This window comes from Bos indicus x Bos taurus, chromosome 3 (genome assembly GCF_003369695.1).
Source record: "Bos indicus x Bos taurus breed Angus x Brahman F1 hybrid chromosome 3, Bos_hybrid_MaternalHap_v2.0, whole genome shotgun sequence".
Taxonomy (NCBI): Eukaryota; Metazoa; Chordata; class Mammalia; order Artiodactyla; family Bovidae; genus Bos; species Bos indicus x Bos taurus.
The window spans coordinates 28,854,593-28,867,790 of record NC_040078.1 but is presented as its reverse complement, the minus strand read 5'-3'; the positions used below and the strand labels follow the sequence as shown (position 1 = coordinate 28,867,790).

At 37.2% G+C, this 13,198-nt stretch overlaps 1 protein-coding gene across 3 annotated transcripts in view; it reads right to left on the bottom strand.

The window, feature by feature from the left end:
- Positions 1–13,198, bottom strand: part of DENND2C (DENN domain containing 2C) — a 93,222-nt gene that overhangs the window by 29,148 nt on the left and 50,876 nt on the right. For all 3 annotated transcript variants that reach the window (XM_027535994.1, XM_027535997.1, XM_027535996.1), the window contains exons 2-6: positions 11,314–12,328; positions 9,849–9,985; positions 9,346–9,458; positions 8,397–8,567; positions 2,024–2,120 (exon numbers count right to left, since the gene is read on the bottom strand). In XM_027535994.1, coding sequence (XP_027391795.1) covers positions 2,024–2,120; positions 8,397–8,567; positions 9,346–9,458; positions 9,849–9,985; positions 11,314–12,137 — 1,342 coding nt within the window. In that variant the 5' untranslated portion in view covers positions 12,138–12,328. The remainder of the gene's footprint in view (positions 1–2,023; positions 2,121–8,396; positions 8,568–9,345; positions 9,459–9,848; positions 9,986–11,313; positions 12,329–13,198) is intronic.

The following is a 13,198-nucleotide window of genomic DNA, read 5'->3' as shown; positions in this document are numbered from 1 at the left end:
TATCTGGTTCTATGAGGCATTGTTGATACACAGACAAAAGCTTACGGAGGAAAACAAAAACCTGAGAACTGTGACTACTGAGCCAGGAGTCCTCAAGCATGAGAGAAATTTCTCCTGTCCACTGAAGAAGCTGGCCAGAGACTGGGTAAATGCACATTTCCTTTGAGCCATGCAAAAGAAAATAAACTTGTAGGGACTCCTCCTTTCGTGTGTATATGTTACAAGTTGGCAGTTTATGCTGTTGATTTTTTGTTCTTTTCAATAAATACAGTGAAAAAAAGGATTTGACTCTTCAAAAACTTTTCTTAAAGTCAAATTTACTAAAATCTTTCTAATCTATAAAGCATACAAATAAAATAACAGATCAGTGATAATGTACCTAGAGTAGCATATCTGGTGAATATACTTATCGACTTATCTTAGAAAAGATTATCTTATTATATTATATTTGATATTATACAATAAGTTGATATTATATTTATTATATTTGACATATATTATATTTGATATAAATATATTTGATATAAATATATTTGATATTATATAATAAGTTGATATTATACTTATCAACTTATCTTAGAAAAGATTATCAATTTTCCCAGATTAATAGCAGTTAATCTGGGGCTGCTGTTAATCTGGGAAAATTGATAATCTTTTCTAAGAATTTGTCCTGGTTCCAGTGTCTTGATATTTCATATAATTTGCAATTTTAATTTATTTCCTAATCTATAAAATAATAATATTTGCTACATACAGTTATTTAGAAAAGACAATCATAATGTATCTGAAAGGATCCAGCAGAATATCTGGCATTACTTTTCATCTTCTGTATCTCTTTTTGAATTATACAAATAAAAAGCATTTGACTACATCTTTACTGGATGTATGAAAACATCTAGAGAGGAGATAGTCAAACTGCCCAAAATCAAGACTTATGAGAAAAACTGAGTAATTGTTGGTGATAAAGAAGAATAAGACTTTGTGGTGTCATGTTCCTTGATTCAAATCGATGCTTCCTCTTCTCACTCAGCTTCTTACTCTGTAAAATTAGGATAGTCCCTCACCTCCCAGTGTGGTCATATGTTATACACTAGATAAAGTACATAAAGAAACTATTACTTCATTCAATTTAGTAGCTATTATTATTAACAATAATCAGAAGTATTTCTTCTATAAAGACTAAAATGTTTTAATAATTGCTTCTGAAAATATGAAAATTCACATTTTAAATGGTGACAGGATGATTTTAATCATCACAAAGAAGAAAGAGCTTTGAATTGTTGAATGCAGAAGTTTATTTTCACGTAGTTCAATCGTAGAATGAGGAATAGATTTTTAATGGAAATTAAGAAATTTCTGTCTTTGGAAGTCTTTGCAAAAATATGAAACATTCTTCTCTGGTATGATTTGGCTGTTGTTTCTCACTTATGAATCTCATATATAAAAATTGCTAACTTCTACACATTTTGTGCCAGACAAGCAAGTTTGTTGTAAAGAAAAGTCTAATAGTTCATCATGAGTGCTGAAAGGTTCTCAGTCAAGACAATCTAAGTTTTATCTAGGCATCTGAAGGACAAAACTATTGAACTTATTGGATGACTGTAGGTTGAATACCACATACCTTCAGTATATATATACTTAATATTTTCATTTCTCCACTGAATGAGTCTACACTGACAAAAGACTATAAATCAAAGGACTACAAAATAAGGATGAAATCTGTCTATGAAAAATCATTCTCATTGGTTTATAACTATTTTTAAATTTATTTACTTATTCATCCAGTAGCTATTACTTGGCCGAGTCAGACATGACTTAGTGAGTGAACATCAACAACCAGAACTAAATAAAAGGGATTTGAGGAAGAACAAGAAATAATCCTAAATTTAGGCTAAAGAAGTTTTATGTTTAAGTGGGAGAGACAGGAAAGTAAACCAAAAATTATAATTCACATCAACCATTAAATTATATAATGATCTGCCTAACATATGCAATAGCTATGAACAGCTGTAACAATTCTTACCTTTAGAGGGAGGTGCATCTTTTCCAGTGTAAGGGTGTAACTTTACCTTTTTCTTCCCTCTCTTAGACTCAAATATATCATCTATTTTTAATACAAACTGAAAAAAAGACCAGAAAAGTACAAGTTAAAACAAACACCAACAAGTTTTGTGGCTTGATAATATTAACTTATTAGTGATTCTCATTCAGAGAAAGATCCATTTTAAAAATAAAGCCTTTACATTTTTCAATTTTGAATCTAAAATTATCTTTAGTAAGATGACATGCTATTCTAATACAAAATCCATTTAATATGGGTAAGATAAGTGGGAAAGGATATTTCCTTTCTAGAGGAATTCAGCACAGGCTCCTAGAGAGATTGCTTGTCATTCCATGTCACAACATGCAGGAAATCTGGCTACCGCACTCTCTGTATTGACCAAGCCTCACCAATGGGCTCAAGTTTTTGCATGCCCAGAGTAAGAAGTGAGACATTTATTCATTTGGAAGGCAGGGTGAGGAGCAGTTATTTTTGCTCCCATGAACTTTTGCAAAAAGAGGATAATCACACTTAGAAAGTTTTAGTCAAAAGAAATACTCTTTTTACTACCAGGAACACTAATATCACAATTTATTTAGAAACATGTCATAAAAGTAGGAGATTCTCAAATAGGCCTAAATACAAAAACCATGTTCCATTTAACATGCATTATTCATTACAATTCTTGCTTTGCTTCTGGGAAGTATATTTAAAAGAGAGCAAGAGAGAGATACAGACTGGACTGGGCTTAAAAAGGAGGAAAGATCAACAGCTACTTTTAAAAGGAGAAACTGATTAGGTTTTCTACGGATATTTTTCTTTTTTCTTAAAATTGCAAGTTATTTCTTAACTATTAATCTTGATTTAACATATTTAGTGCCCAGAATTAACAACTGTTAGGAGCATTATATTAATGTAAGATGATAACCAACAAAGTTGCTTGAGAAAAATGCTCTTTTTTCCTTTGTCCTTGTCTCTCTAGCAATCCTGGCAATCCATAAGCAGTGAGTCAGTCCACTGCAAGAAAAATAACATGTGAGAAACATGTGTTTTAAATACACAGATTATTCCCACATTTTTGGATGAGTTTATTCTTTTAAAGATTTTTCTTTAATGATATTTGTAGCTGTAATTCAAATGAAAAGTCACCCATATTCTTAACCCATTATAAACAAATATGAGGATCCAGACATATAAAGTTATTGTTAGGGGTTATAGGAAAGATGTTTGAGAGTAAACATGTATTTTGGGTACACAAGGACCAAAAATAGTAAAAATATTCATGTACATTTGAGAAGTATACTCAAAAGTACACTGAAATGTTATAAAGGAAAGGGAACTATCTATTCCAGAAATATGAGCTAAAGTAATAAAATTAAAATTTTGATTGTGAGCTAGAAAGAGGAGCCTATAATTACCTTCTAGCTATAGAAAATACTATAGAATATTTTTCCTAAGAATGATGGAAACCATATTGCTATGTACACACTAGAGACAAACAACATAAAACATTAGGAAATCTACTCTAGCAAACAATCCTACACAGATTTCCACAGCAGAGAAAGAAAGGAAGGGTGGGGAAGAAGCATATGGACTAGATCAGTTATTTTCAAACTATGAAACCAGTTTCCCTTCCAGGGAGAGCTCTAGTCATCAAAGAGGAAATAAGCAAAAACTGCTTTCCTCATGGAATGTTGCTCCCAAAGATAGTCCAAAACCAAAATTTGTATTGCAAATGGAATATCCTACAGGGGTTTAATCCAACGAGGCTTACAAACAGAAATGCTAACAGTTTGTTCCTGCCTGACAATCAAGAATTCCCAAAACCATTCTGTCTTCCTTACTTCTCAAAAAAACCTTTGGGAAAATATTAGAACAGGAAAAGTTGAATCATCTTACCTATAATCAGAAAGAGAGCAAGCTTTGAGTGCTCAAGGGATCCACAGTACATAAACACTGAGGGATGAAATCAAAAGCACTGCAAATTTCCTCGGGGCTCATCGAACTCCACAATCCACAATTTCTAAATACTTGCTAATGTTATTCCAAGAACCATATCTTAATATAATCCCTTATGTGTCTGTGTTCTAGCTCCTGTGAACACAGGATCTGTTTTGTTGTGCCAGCATGATTTATCAAAGAGAACTATGCAGAATGCCTGGCAATTCTTTTTTTTTTTTTGGAAGTACAGCTGATTTACAATGTTGTGGGCTTCCCTGGTAGCTCAGCTGGTAAAGAATCCTCCTGCAATGCAGGAGACCTGGGTTAAATCCCTGGGTTGGGAAGATCCCCTGAAGAAGGGAACGGATACCCACTCCAGTATTCTGGCTTGGAGAATTCCGTGGACTGTATAGCCCATGGGGTCGCAAAGAGTCAGACAGGACTGAGCGACTTTCACTTTCATAGCTGATTTACAATATTGTGTTGCTGTTGCTAAGTTACTTCAGTCGTGTCCGACTCTGTACAACCCCATAGACGGCAGCCCATCAGGCTCCCCCGTCCCTGGGATTCTCCAGGCAAGAACACTGGAGTGGGTTGCCATTTCCTTCTCCAGTGCATGAAAGTGAAAAGTGAAAGTGAAGTCGCTCAGTCGACTTCATATTGTGTTAGTTCCTAGTGAATAATAAAGTGATTCAGTTATACATTATATATACATTGTTGTTGTTGCTTAGTCATTAAGCCCTGTTGACTTTTTGTGATCCCATGGACTGTAGCCCATCATGCTCCTCTGTCCACAGGATTCTCCAGGCAAGAATACTGGAGTGGGTTGCCATTTGCTCCTCCAGGGGATCATCCCGACCCAGGGATCAAACCCACATCTCCTGCATTGGCAGGTAGATTCTTTATCACTGAGCCACCTGGGAAGCCCTATATATTATGTATATCCTGTCAATTCATTATTTATTTATTTATTTATTTATTTTTTCTGGCAATTCTTTAAACCTCTGATTTTTAAGTAGTCCTCACCATACACAGGAGAATAAACACCTGAAATTTTTTTTTCCCAGAGAGATCAGTTTAATATTTTTTAAAAAACTCTGTGTCTTTAACACTTCACATGTTAAAGAGGGAAGGGCAGGAAATGGATCAGAAGAATTAAAGTAACTGTGGAAAGAGTATTTCCCAAGGAACCAATCAGCAGTTACTAAACCAAGAAACAGCTATCACTTTTGTTTAAAGTTAAAATCAGATACAAAAATCATGGGCTAAATGAATACATACAACTGAGATGGGGTTAAGAGAATAAATACTATTTAAAAGATTTCATTTCTTCATTTCAGCATCAGTTCATTTGCTCAGTCATGTCCGACTCTTTGCGACCCCATGAATTGCAGCACGCGAGGCCTCCCTGTCCATTACCAACTCCCGGAGTTCACTCAAACTCACGTCCATCGAGTCAGTGATGCCATCTAGCCATCTCATCCTCTGTCGTCCCCTTCTCCTCCTGCCCCCAATCCCTCCCAGCATCAGAGTCTTTTCCAATGAGTCAACTCTTCTCATGAGGTGGCCAAAGTACTCGAATTTCAGCTTTAGCATCATTCCTTCCAAAGAACACCCAGGACTGATCTCCTTTAGAATGGACTGGTTGGATCTCCTTGCAATCCAAGATAGTAATTCTGAAAACATTCTGAATTACAGAAGAACAGAGTAACATAAAGAGTTTTTAAATATTATCATGTCTCTTAAAAATATTATGTATTAAAAATAACCCAACTTTCTTCATTTTGGTTCAATGGCTCTCATCAAGATGATTTACACACTTACTTCCTTTTCTCCTTTGAGAGAGAAGTCATTTTTTCAGTATAATTGGCAAAAATTTATATTTCTAAGAGTAAAATTTCTTTTTTCCTTCCTCTGAATGGAAATTTTTGGCATATACTTTGTCATTACTGAAAATTTATAAACTCAGGCACAAAGCTGAGTTAACTTTGGCTATTACACAAATGACTGAGAATCACTGAAGCCAGCCTAATAGAAGGCTCTTTTACATGAGATTCTAGTGCTTCCTTCACATGGGCAGCTGATTTTAATGAGAACTAAGGTAACTGGAACGGAGAAGGCAATGGCACTCCAGTACTCTTCTCTGAAGAATCCCAGGGATGGGGGAGCCTGGTGGGCTGCCGTCTATGGGGTCGCACAGAGTCGGACACGACCGAAGTGACTTAGCAGCAGCAGTAGCAAGGTAACTGGAAAAGGTCAGTTTTCATTCCAATCCCAAAGAAAGGCAGTGCCAAAGAATGTTCAAACTACCATACAATTGTATTCATTTCACAAGCTAGCAAGGTTATGCTCAAAATCCTTGAAGGTAGGCTTCAGCAGTACATGACCTGAGAACTTCTAGATATACAAGCTGGGTTTCAAAGAAGCAGAGGAATGAACCAGAAATCAAATAGTCAACATTCATTGGATCATGGAGAAAGCAAGGGAGTTCTAGAAAAATGTATACTTCTGCTTCATTGACTACACGAAAGCCTTTGACTGTGTGGATCACAACAAACTGTGGAAAATTCTTCAAGAGATGGAAATACCAGACCACCTTATCTGTCTCCTGAGAAACCTGTATGCAGGTCAAGAAGCAACAGTTAGAACCTCATATGGAACAACTGGTTCAAAATTGGGAAAGTACAACAAGGCTGTAAACTGTCACCCTGCTTATTTAACTTATATGCAGAGTGCTGTGTGCTGTGCTTGGTTGCTCAGTTGTGTCCGACTCTTTGCAACCCTATGGACTGTAGCCCACCAGGCTCCTCTGTCTATGGGGATTCTCCAGGCAAGAATACTGGAGTGGGTTTCTATGCCCTCCTTCAGGGGATCTTCCCAACCCAGGGATTGAACCCAGGTCTCCTGCATTGCAGATGGATTCTTTTACCATTTGAGCCACCAAGGAAGCCCAAGAATACTGGAGTGGGTAGCCTATCCCTTCTCCAGGGGATTTGCCCAACCCAGGAATCGAACTGGGGTCACTGCATTCCAAGTGGATTCTTTACCAGCTGAGTTGCTAGGGAAGCCTACACGCAGAGTACATCATGTGAAATACTGGGCTGAATGAATAACAAGCTGGAATCAAGTTTGCTGGGAGAAATATCAACAACCCCAGATATGCAGATGATACCACTCTAATGGCAAAAAGTGAAGAGGAACTAAAAAGCCTCATGATGAGGGTGAAAGAACAGAGTGAAAAAGCTGGTTTAAAACTCAACATTTAAAAAACTAAGAACATGGCATCCGTTCCATCACTTAATAGCAAATAGAAGAGGGAAAAGTGGAAGCAGTGACAGATTTTATTTTCTTGGGCCTCAAAATCATTGCAGAAGGTGACTGCAGCCACGAAATTCAAAGGCGCTTGCTCCTCAGAGGATAAGCTATGACAAACCTAGACAGTGTATTAAAAAGCAGAAACACCACTTTGCTCACAGAGATCCATATAGTCAAAGCTGTGGCTGTTTCAGTAGTCATGTATGGATGTGAGTGTTGGACCATAAAGAAGCTGAGCGACAAAGAATTGATGCTTTCAAACTGTGGTGCTGGAGAAGACTCTTCAGAGTCCCTTGGACAGCAAGGAGATCCAACCAGTCCATCCTAAAGGAAATCAGTCCTGAATATTCTTTGGAAGGACTGATGCTGAAGCTGAAGCTCCAACACATTGGCCACCTGATGTGAAGAGCTGCCTCACTGGAAAAGACCCCAAAGCTGGGAAGGATTGAAAGCAAAAGGAGCAGGGGGCACAGGGGATGAGATGGTTAGATGGCATCACTGACTCAATGGACATGAATCTGAGCAAACTCCAGGAGACAGTGGAGGACAGAGGAGCCCAGCATGCTATAGTCCATGGGGTCACAGAGTCAGAGATGACTGAGCGACTAAACAACAACAAAGATAACCAAAATGAAGCCCTCTAAGGGCTTCCCTGGGGGCTCATATGGTAAAGAGTCTGCCTGAAATGCAGGAAAGGAGAGTTCGATCCCTGGGTTGATCAGATCCCTTGGAGAAGGGAATGGCAACCCACTCCAGTCTTCTTGCCTGGAGAATTCCACTGACAGTGGAGCCTGGCGGCTACAGTCCATGGGGTTACAAAGAGTAGGACATGACTGAATAACGTTCACTCACTCACTCACCTAAAATCAATTTCACAAATTCACACACATACACACAAAAACCTTGGCAAAAGCCATTCATGCATTTTTCTTGCATGAGTAAAACTTAAAACTTAAGGCTGCTTTCCAAATCTTAGAAGAATTAGAATTCCAGTAGGTCAGGTTTTATCCTGCTATTCATTTCAGTCTAAAGTTTATTTATTCTCATTTGTGGAAATGCTGAAATAAGAGTCAAAGAATGAAAATACTGGAGTTCTTACCCTTGGAAGATTTTTCCTTTTCCTGTTTGCAACTTCTCCAGCTCGGAAAAGCTTCCATTCTGTTAACGTGACTGGCAATGTAGTATCCTTTGTGAGCTTTGACCTTATATAAGCTTGTGAGTTCTTCAGTTCCATAGTCTTCCGGTGAAGGAAATGAGGTTTGGGAGGAAGCTAAAAAAGAAGAGGTATTGGTAAGGGTAAGATCATCTAGGTAATGCCTATGTTCTCAAAGTCAAAGCTATTCTCTCCCAAATATTTATCTTTCCTTTAAAATCATCTCAAATGAGGATTCTGCCTACAATGTAGGAGACCCGGGTTCAGTTCCTGGGTGGGGAAGATCCCTGGGGAAGGAAATGGCAACACACTCCAGTATTCCTGCCTGGAGAATCCCATGGACAGAGGAGCCTGGCAGGCTACAGTCCATGGGGTCACAAGAGTCGAACAGGACTTAGTGACTAAACCACAACTACCACCACCTCCAAGTGAGGATACCATACTTTCTTTTTCACTGTAAAGAGATTTCTCAGGATTCTAATCCAAAGTTCTTCTACAACAATGTAATTGAATTTACAGAGAACAACAGCTCAGAGTCCTCATTAGCTCAAGGCAGTCTTTGCTTTTGGGGGTGGTGAGTGCTTTCAGGGACCAGACAGGTAATTTAGGCCATAGGTGATGCAAACCTACTACGGAGCTGTGGTAACTAGAGTGAACTGAAAGGTTTATGGCTTGTCCAGAGGTGTTTACATTCAAGTTTTCTGAAGTGCTAAAAAGCAAACAAAACCCCTCCCCAAAACCAAATTTAGTTTTGTGCTGCCCCCTCAAAACAAAGAACAACAAACCCATATTTCAGTGCCTCTCAGTTTTGGCCCTAATTAAACCACTTTAACCGTTTTTTGTAGGGATCATAAATAAGATTCTAATTTTTTTAATATTAATCCTCTGGTTATACCTTGGGTGTTCTGAAAGCACTTTTCGGGGGTGGGAGCTTCCATGCTGAAGGGGATCTCCACAGGGGCAAAGGCTGCACTGGAATGTCTTCATATGGATTTTCTTTGGTAGGATCTTGAAAAAAAAAAAAAAAGGAAAACGAAGAAGTTTAGAGGAACAGAATTACATGAGGACAAAGTGACTACATGTAAAAGGAAAAGAAAAAACTGACTGGTTCAGCTCTCTACTCTACACTGCTTTAGGGATATAGGTCTTAAAATCAGTGGTACTTTACACTTACAAACCACTCAGGCATCTAACCAACAAAAGTCTACTTCTGAACTGAAGAGTCCACTAAACTAGATGTTAGAGAATAAAGGAATTTATATAACAAAGGTTTCAGTATTAAAAAGGAAAATCTAGAGCAAGACATGCTTGATTGTAAAACAAAATATCACATTCGATTTAAGGGCTGCCCCAACTACATACTCATTAAATTGAATTGCAGAGTTTGTGAACACCTACATATGATATCCTCATAGATATTGTCCTCAGACTGTGTGTAATAAAGTGCTGAGCCAGAATTTCTTCCAAGTTCTTCATGAATCTTTTGCGAGTTCCGATTTCGAAAGTGCTGAATGTCCTCAAACTCAAAGGATTTCCTTAAGAAAGGAGATATAATTTAAGGTTGTATCTTTTAAAACTATGGCATGACAGAAATTAATAAGTAAAGGACTTGTGTGAATAATTACAAAGATGTTTTTATCATATACCTAAAAGTAATAAATTAGGCTGGAGCCTTATATGAACCATGAGAAAACTGTAGGGCTTCCCAGGTGGTGCCACTGGTAAAGAACCCATCTGCTGATGCAGGAGACAAGAGACCTGGGTTCAATCCCTGGGTCTGGAATATCCCTTGGAGGAAGGCATGGCAACCCACTCCAGTATTCTTGCTTCAAGAATCCCATGGACAGAGGAGCCTGGCTGGCTACAGTCCATGGGGTTGCAAAGAGTCAGACATGACTGAAGCAACAACTTACCACGCACACAGCCAATTACATTCATGTTCTTCTTTGGGTACTTTATTAAATTTACTCTCGAATAAAAAGTGAGCCTAGAGCCAGCATGCCCTAAATGAAATAGAAGAACGCACTAGCTTCCCTATATATTTTTAAACATAGAAAATGGAAGTTTTTCAGAAATAGACTCACAGACTTAGAATGAACTTATGGTTGCCAGGGAGAGGATGAGGGGAATGGATAGTCAGGGAGTTTGGGGTCAACATGTATACACTGCTATAATTAAAATGGATAACCAACAAGGACCTTACAGAGAACTCTGCTCAATGTAATGAGCAGCCTGGCTGGGAGGGGAGTTTGGGGGAGAAGGGATACATGTATATGTATTATTTAGTCCCTTTGCTGTCCACCTGAAACTAACATAACATTGTTAATCGGCTACACTCCAATACAAAATAAAAAGTTTTTAAAAAATAATGTGGCTAACATGTAGATCCACTCTCTTCCAGGTACATATATTTTATGAATATTACTTGATATGATCATTAAACTATCTCAGCACATGTAATCACATTTTTTTCCTTGTGATGAGAACTCTTAACATCTCTTACAACTTTCAAATATACACTATTGTGTTATTAACTAGCTTTATTGTGGTGATTATTTCACAATACATAAACATATCAAATTGCTATGTTGTACACCTGAAACTCATATAATGTTACATGTCAATTATATTTCAATAAAAATTTTTAATTAAAAAATAAAAGTTTTTCTATGATTGTGTCAGTAGATATTACCTGTACTCCTGATACTCTTGTAGGTATTTTCCCCTTGGGTCAATCAACATCTATATATCAAATCAGAGGTGTAACCCATGCATGGAAATGGAAATTGGTTTGAAAAGGAAAAAGCTCAATGGTTCTATAAGGAGAATACTGAAAATCATTACCTTTCAAATAAAAACATACCTTTTAGATCTCCCTCTGATTTTTCCACCATATTTCTTTGGTTCAGGTTCCTGAGAAGAGGCCAAAGAAGATTCTGCACAAGGATTATTTTCACAGTATTTTCTGTCACAGTTTCTTTCTTTATATGGCATAGGGCCAGATTCAGATAAATATCTGAATGTCCTACGAGGTTTTGGCAAAGGATTTATAGAAGGTCCACATTCTTGTCCCTCAGGCTCAGAGTAAATGTTTTCTAAGCTCTTCGTTACTCCATATGAACTATCCAGAACTCTGAAATTCAGTTCTTTTTCTGAAGAGCCACAATGCTCCAAAGCCAAATTTAAGACTTTATCTGGGGAAAGTGCTTCTATTTTCTTCCACAATATCTGTGAGGTATAGAAATTTCCCGGAGGTAATGAAGTCTCTGGATCTAAAACTTCTTTCCAGTTTTCAATTTGTTTGACCCGAGAACATACCCAGTTGGGTTCTGATTCATTTTTAAATAAGTGTGTATCATCATATTCACGTTTTTCACTTTCATCCTCACTTTGATTGTGGCTTTTGGCGTCTTCATTAATACCTTGATCAACATTTTGAGTGTTGGTTACATCCAGCTTTTTGCTCTTTCCCTCAGCAATAGGCGTTTTCTTAAGAAGACTCTCTTGATTACAGTTATTATATCTCACTCCAAAGTCCTTTGCATGCCACTTATCTGGGTTAGATATACCATTAGTTCTTCCTTCCCACTGGGAAATTTTTTGCTTGATGTTTTTGCAGTGGCTTCTTGACAGTGTATGAACAGCAGAACGAGAAAAGCCAACATCCATGTTCCCAGTTGGGTGCATGACAAACAATGAATTTTACTAAGGTTCCATCAGAAGTCACTGTGAAAAACTATATTCATTATCTCACGAGTTAGAATCCGAAAAATTCCAGTATTTTCCTTTCATCTTTAACTTGAAAATCTTTTTTTAAAAAGAAAAATTCTTATCATCGATCCTTGTTGAAAATGGCTACAACTCTATCTTGAATAATCCTATTAAAATGAGATGAATATGTTAACACAGTTTTATAATTTCCTAATTTAAATTCCACTAAAACACTGCCCACCTATCCCTAAATAACTCACTTATATTTCATATGTAAAGATGTACCTGTCATCCATTAAGTAATTCAACTTCATTAAGGCATTCCTAAGATAGTGGCATAATATTATAGAGAAAATATTATTTATGGCATTTCTCAAACTATCTGCTTTCATGTTCTGCATAGTTCCTAATATTAAGTAGAATGAGGTTTTATAAGAGATTATAATAGTACTATACAACATTATTTTGTAATAAATCAATTCTTTTTTTAAAAGAAACTTTAATATTTATTTATTGATATTTGGCTGCATATTGGATCGTGAGGGCTTAGCTGCCCTGTGGTATGTGGGACCTTAGTTCCCTGACCAGGGATTGAACTCACATCCCCTGTATTGCAAGGGATTGAATTTTTAACCACAAGACCACCAGGAAAGTCCCCATAAATCAACTATTTATGAAACTTTCACTTAACGAAACAGGAGCAACAGACTACTATCAGAAATACATCTCAAATACCAAAAGTTTATGTATAATTTCAGAGGAAGAGTCAATTAGTTTGGAAACACACCAACAGCTGATTTCCTTTTCTAGTCCTATGTTGAGAGATAATATTAGCTCATCATATACCCTTATTTCAACCTTGCTATTAGCAGCCCAGAATTTCATATTGTTTTGTTTTTTAGTTACTAAGTCGTGTCCAATTCTGCCACCCCATAGACTGTAGTCTGCCAGGCTCCTCTGTCCATAGGATTTCCCAGGCAAGAAGACTGGAGTGGATTGCCATTTCCTTCTCCAGGGGATCTTTCTGACCCAGGATT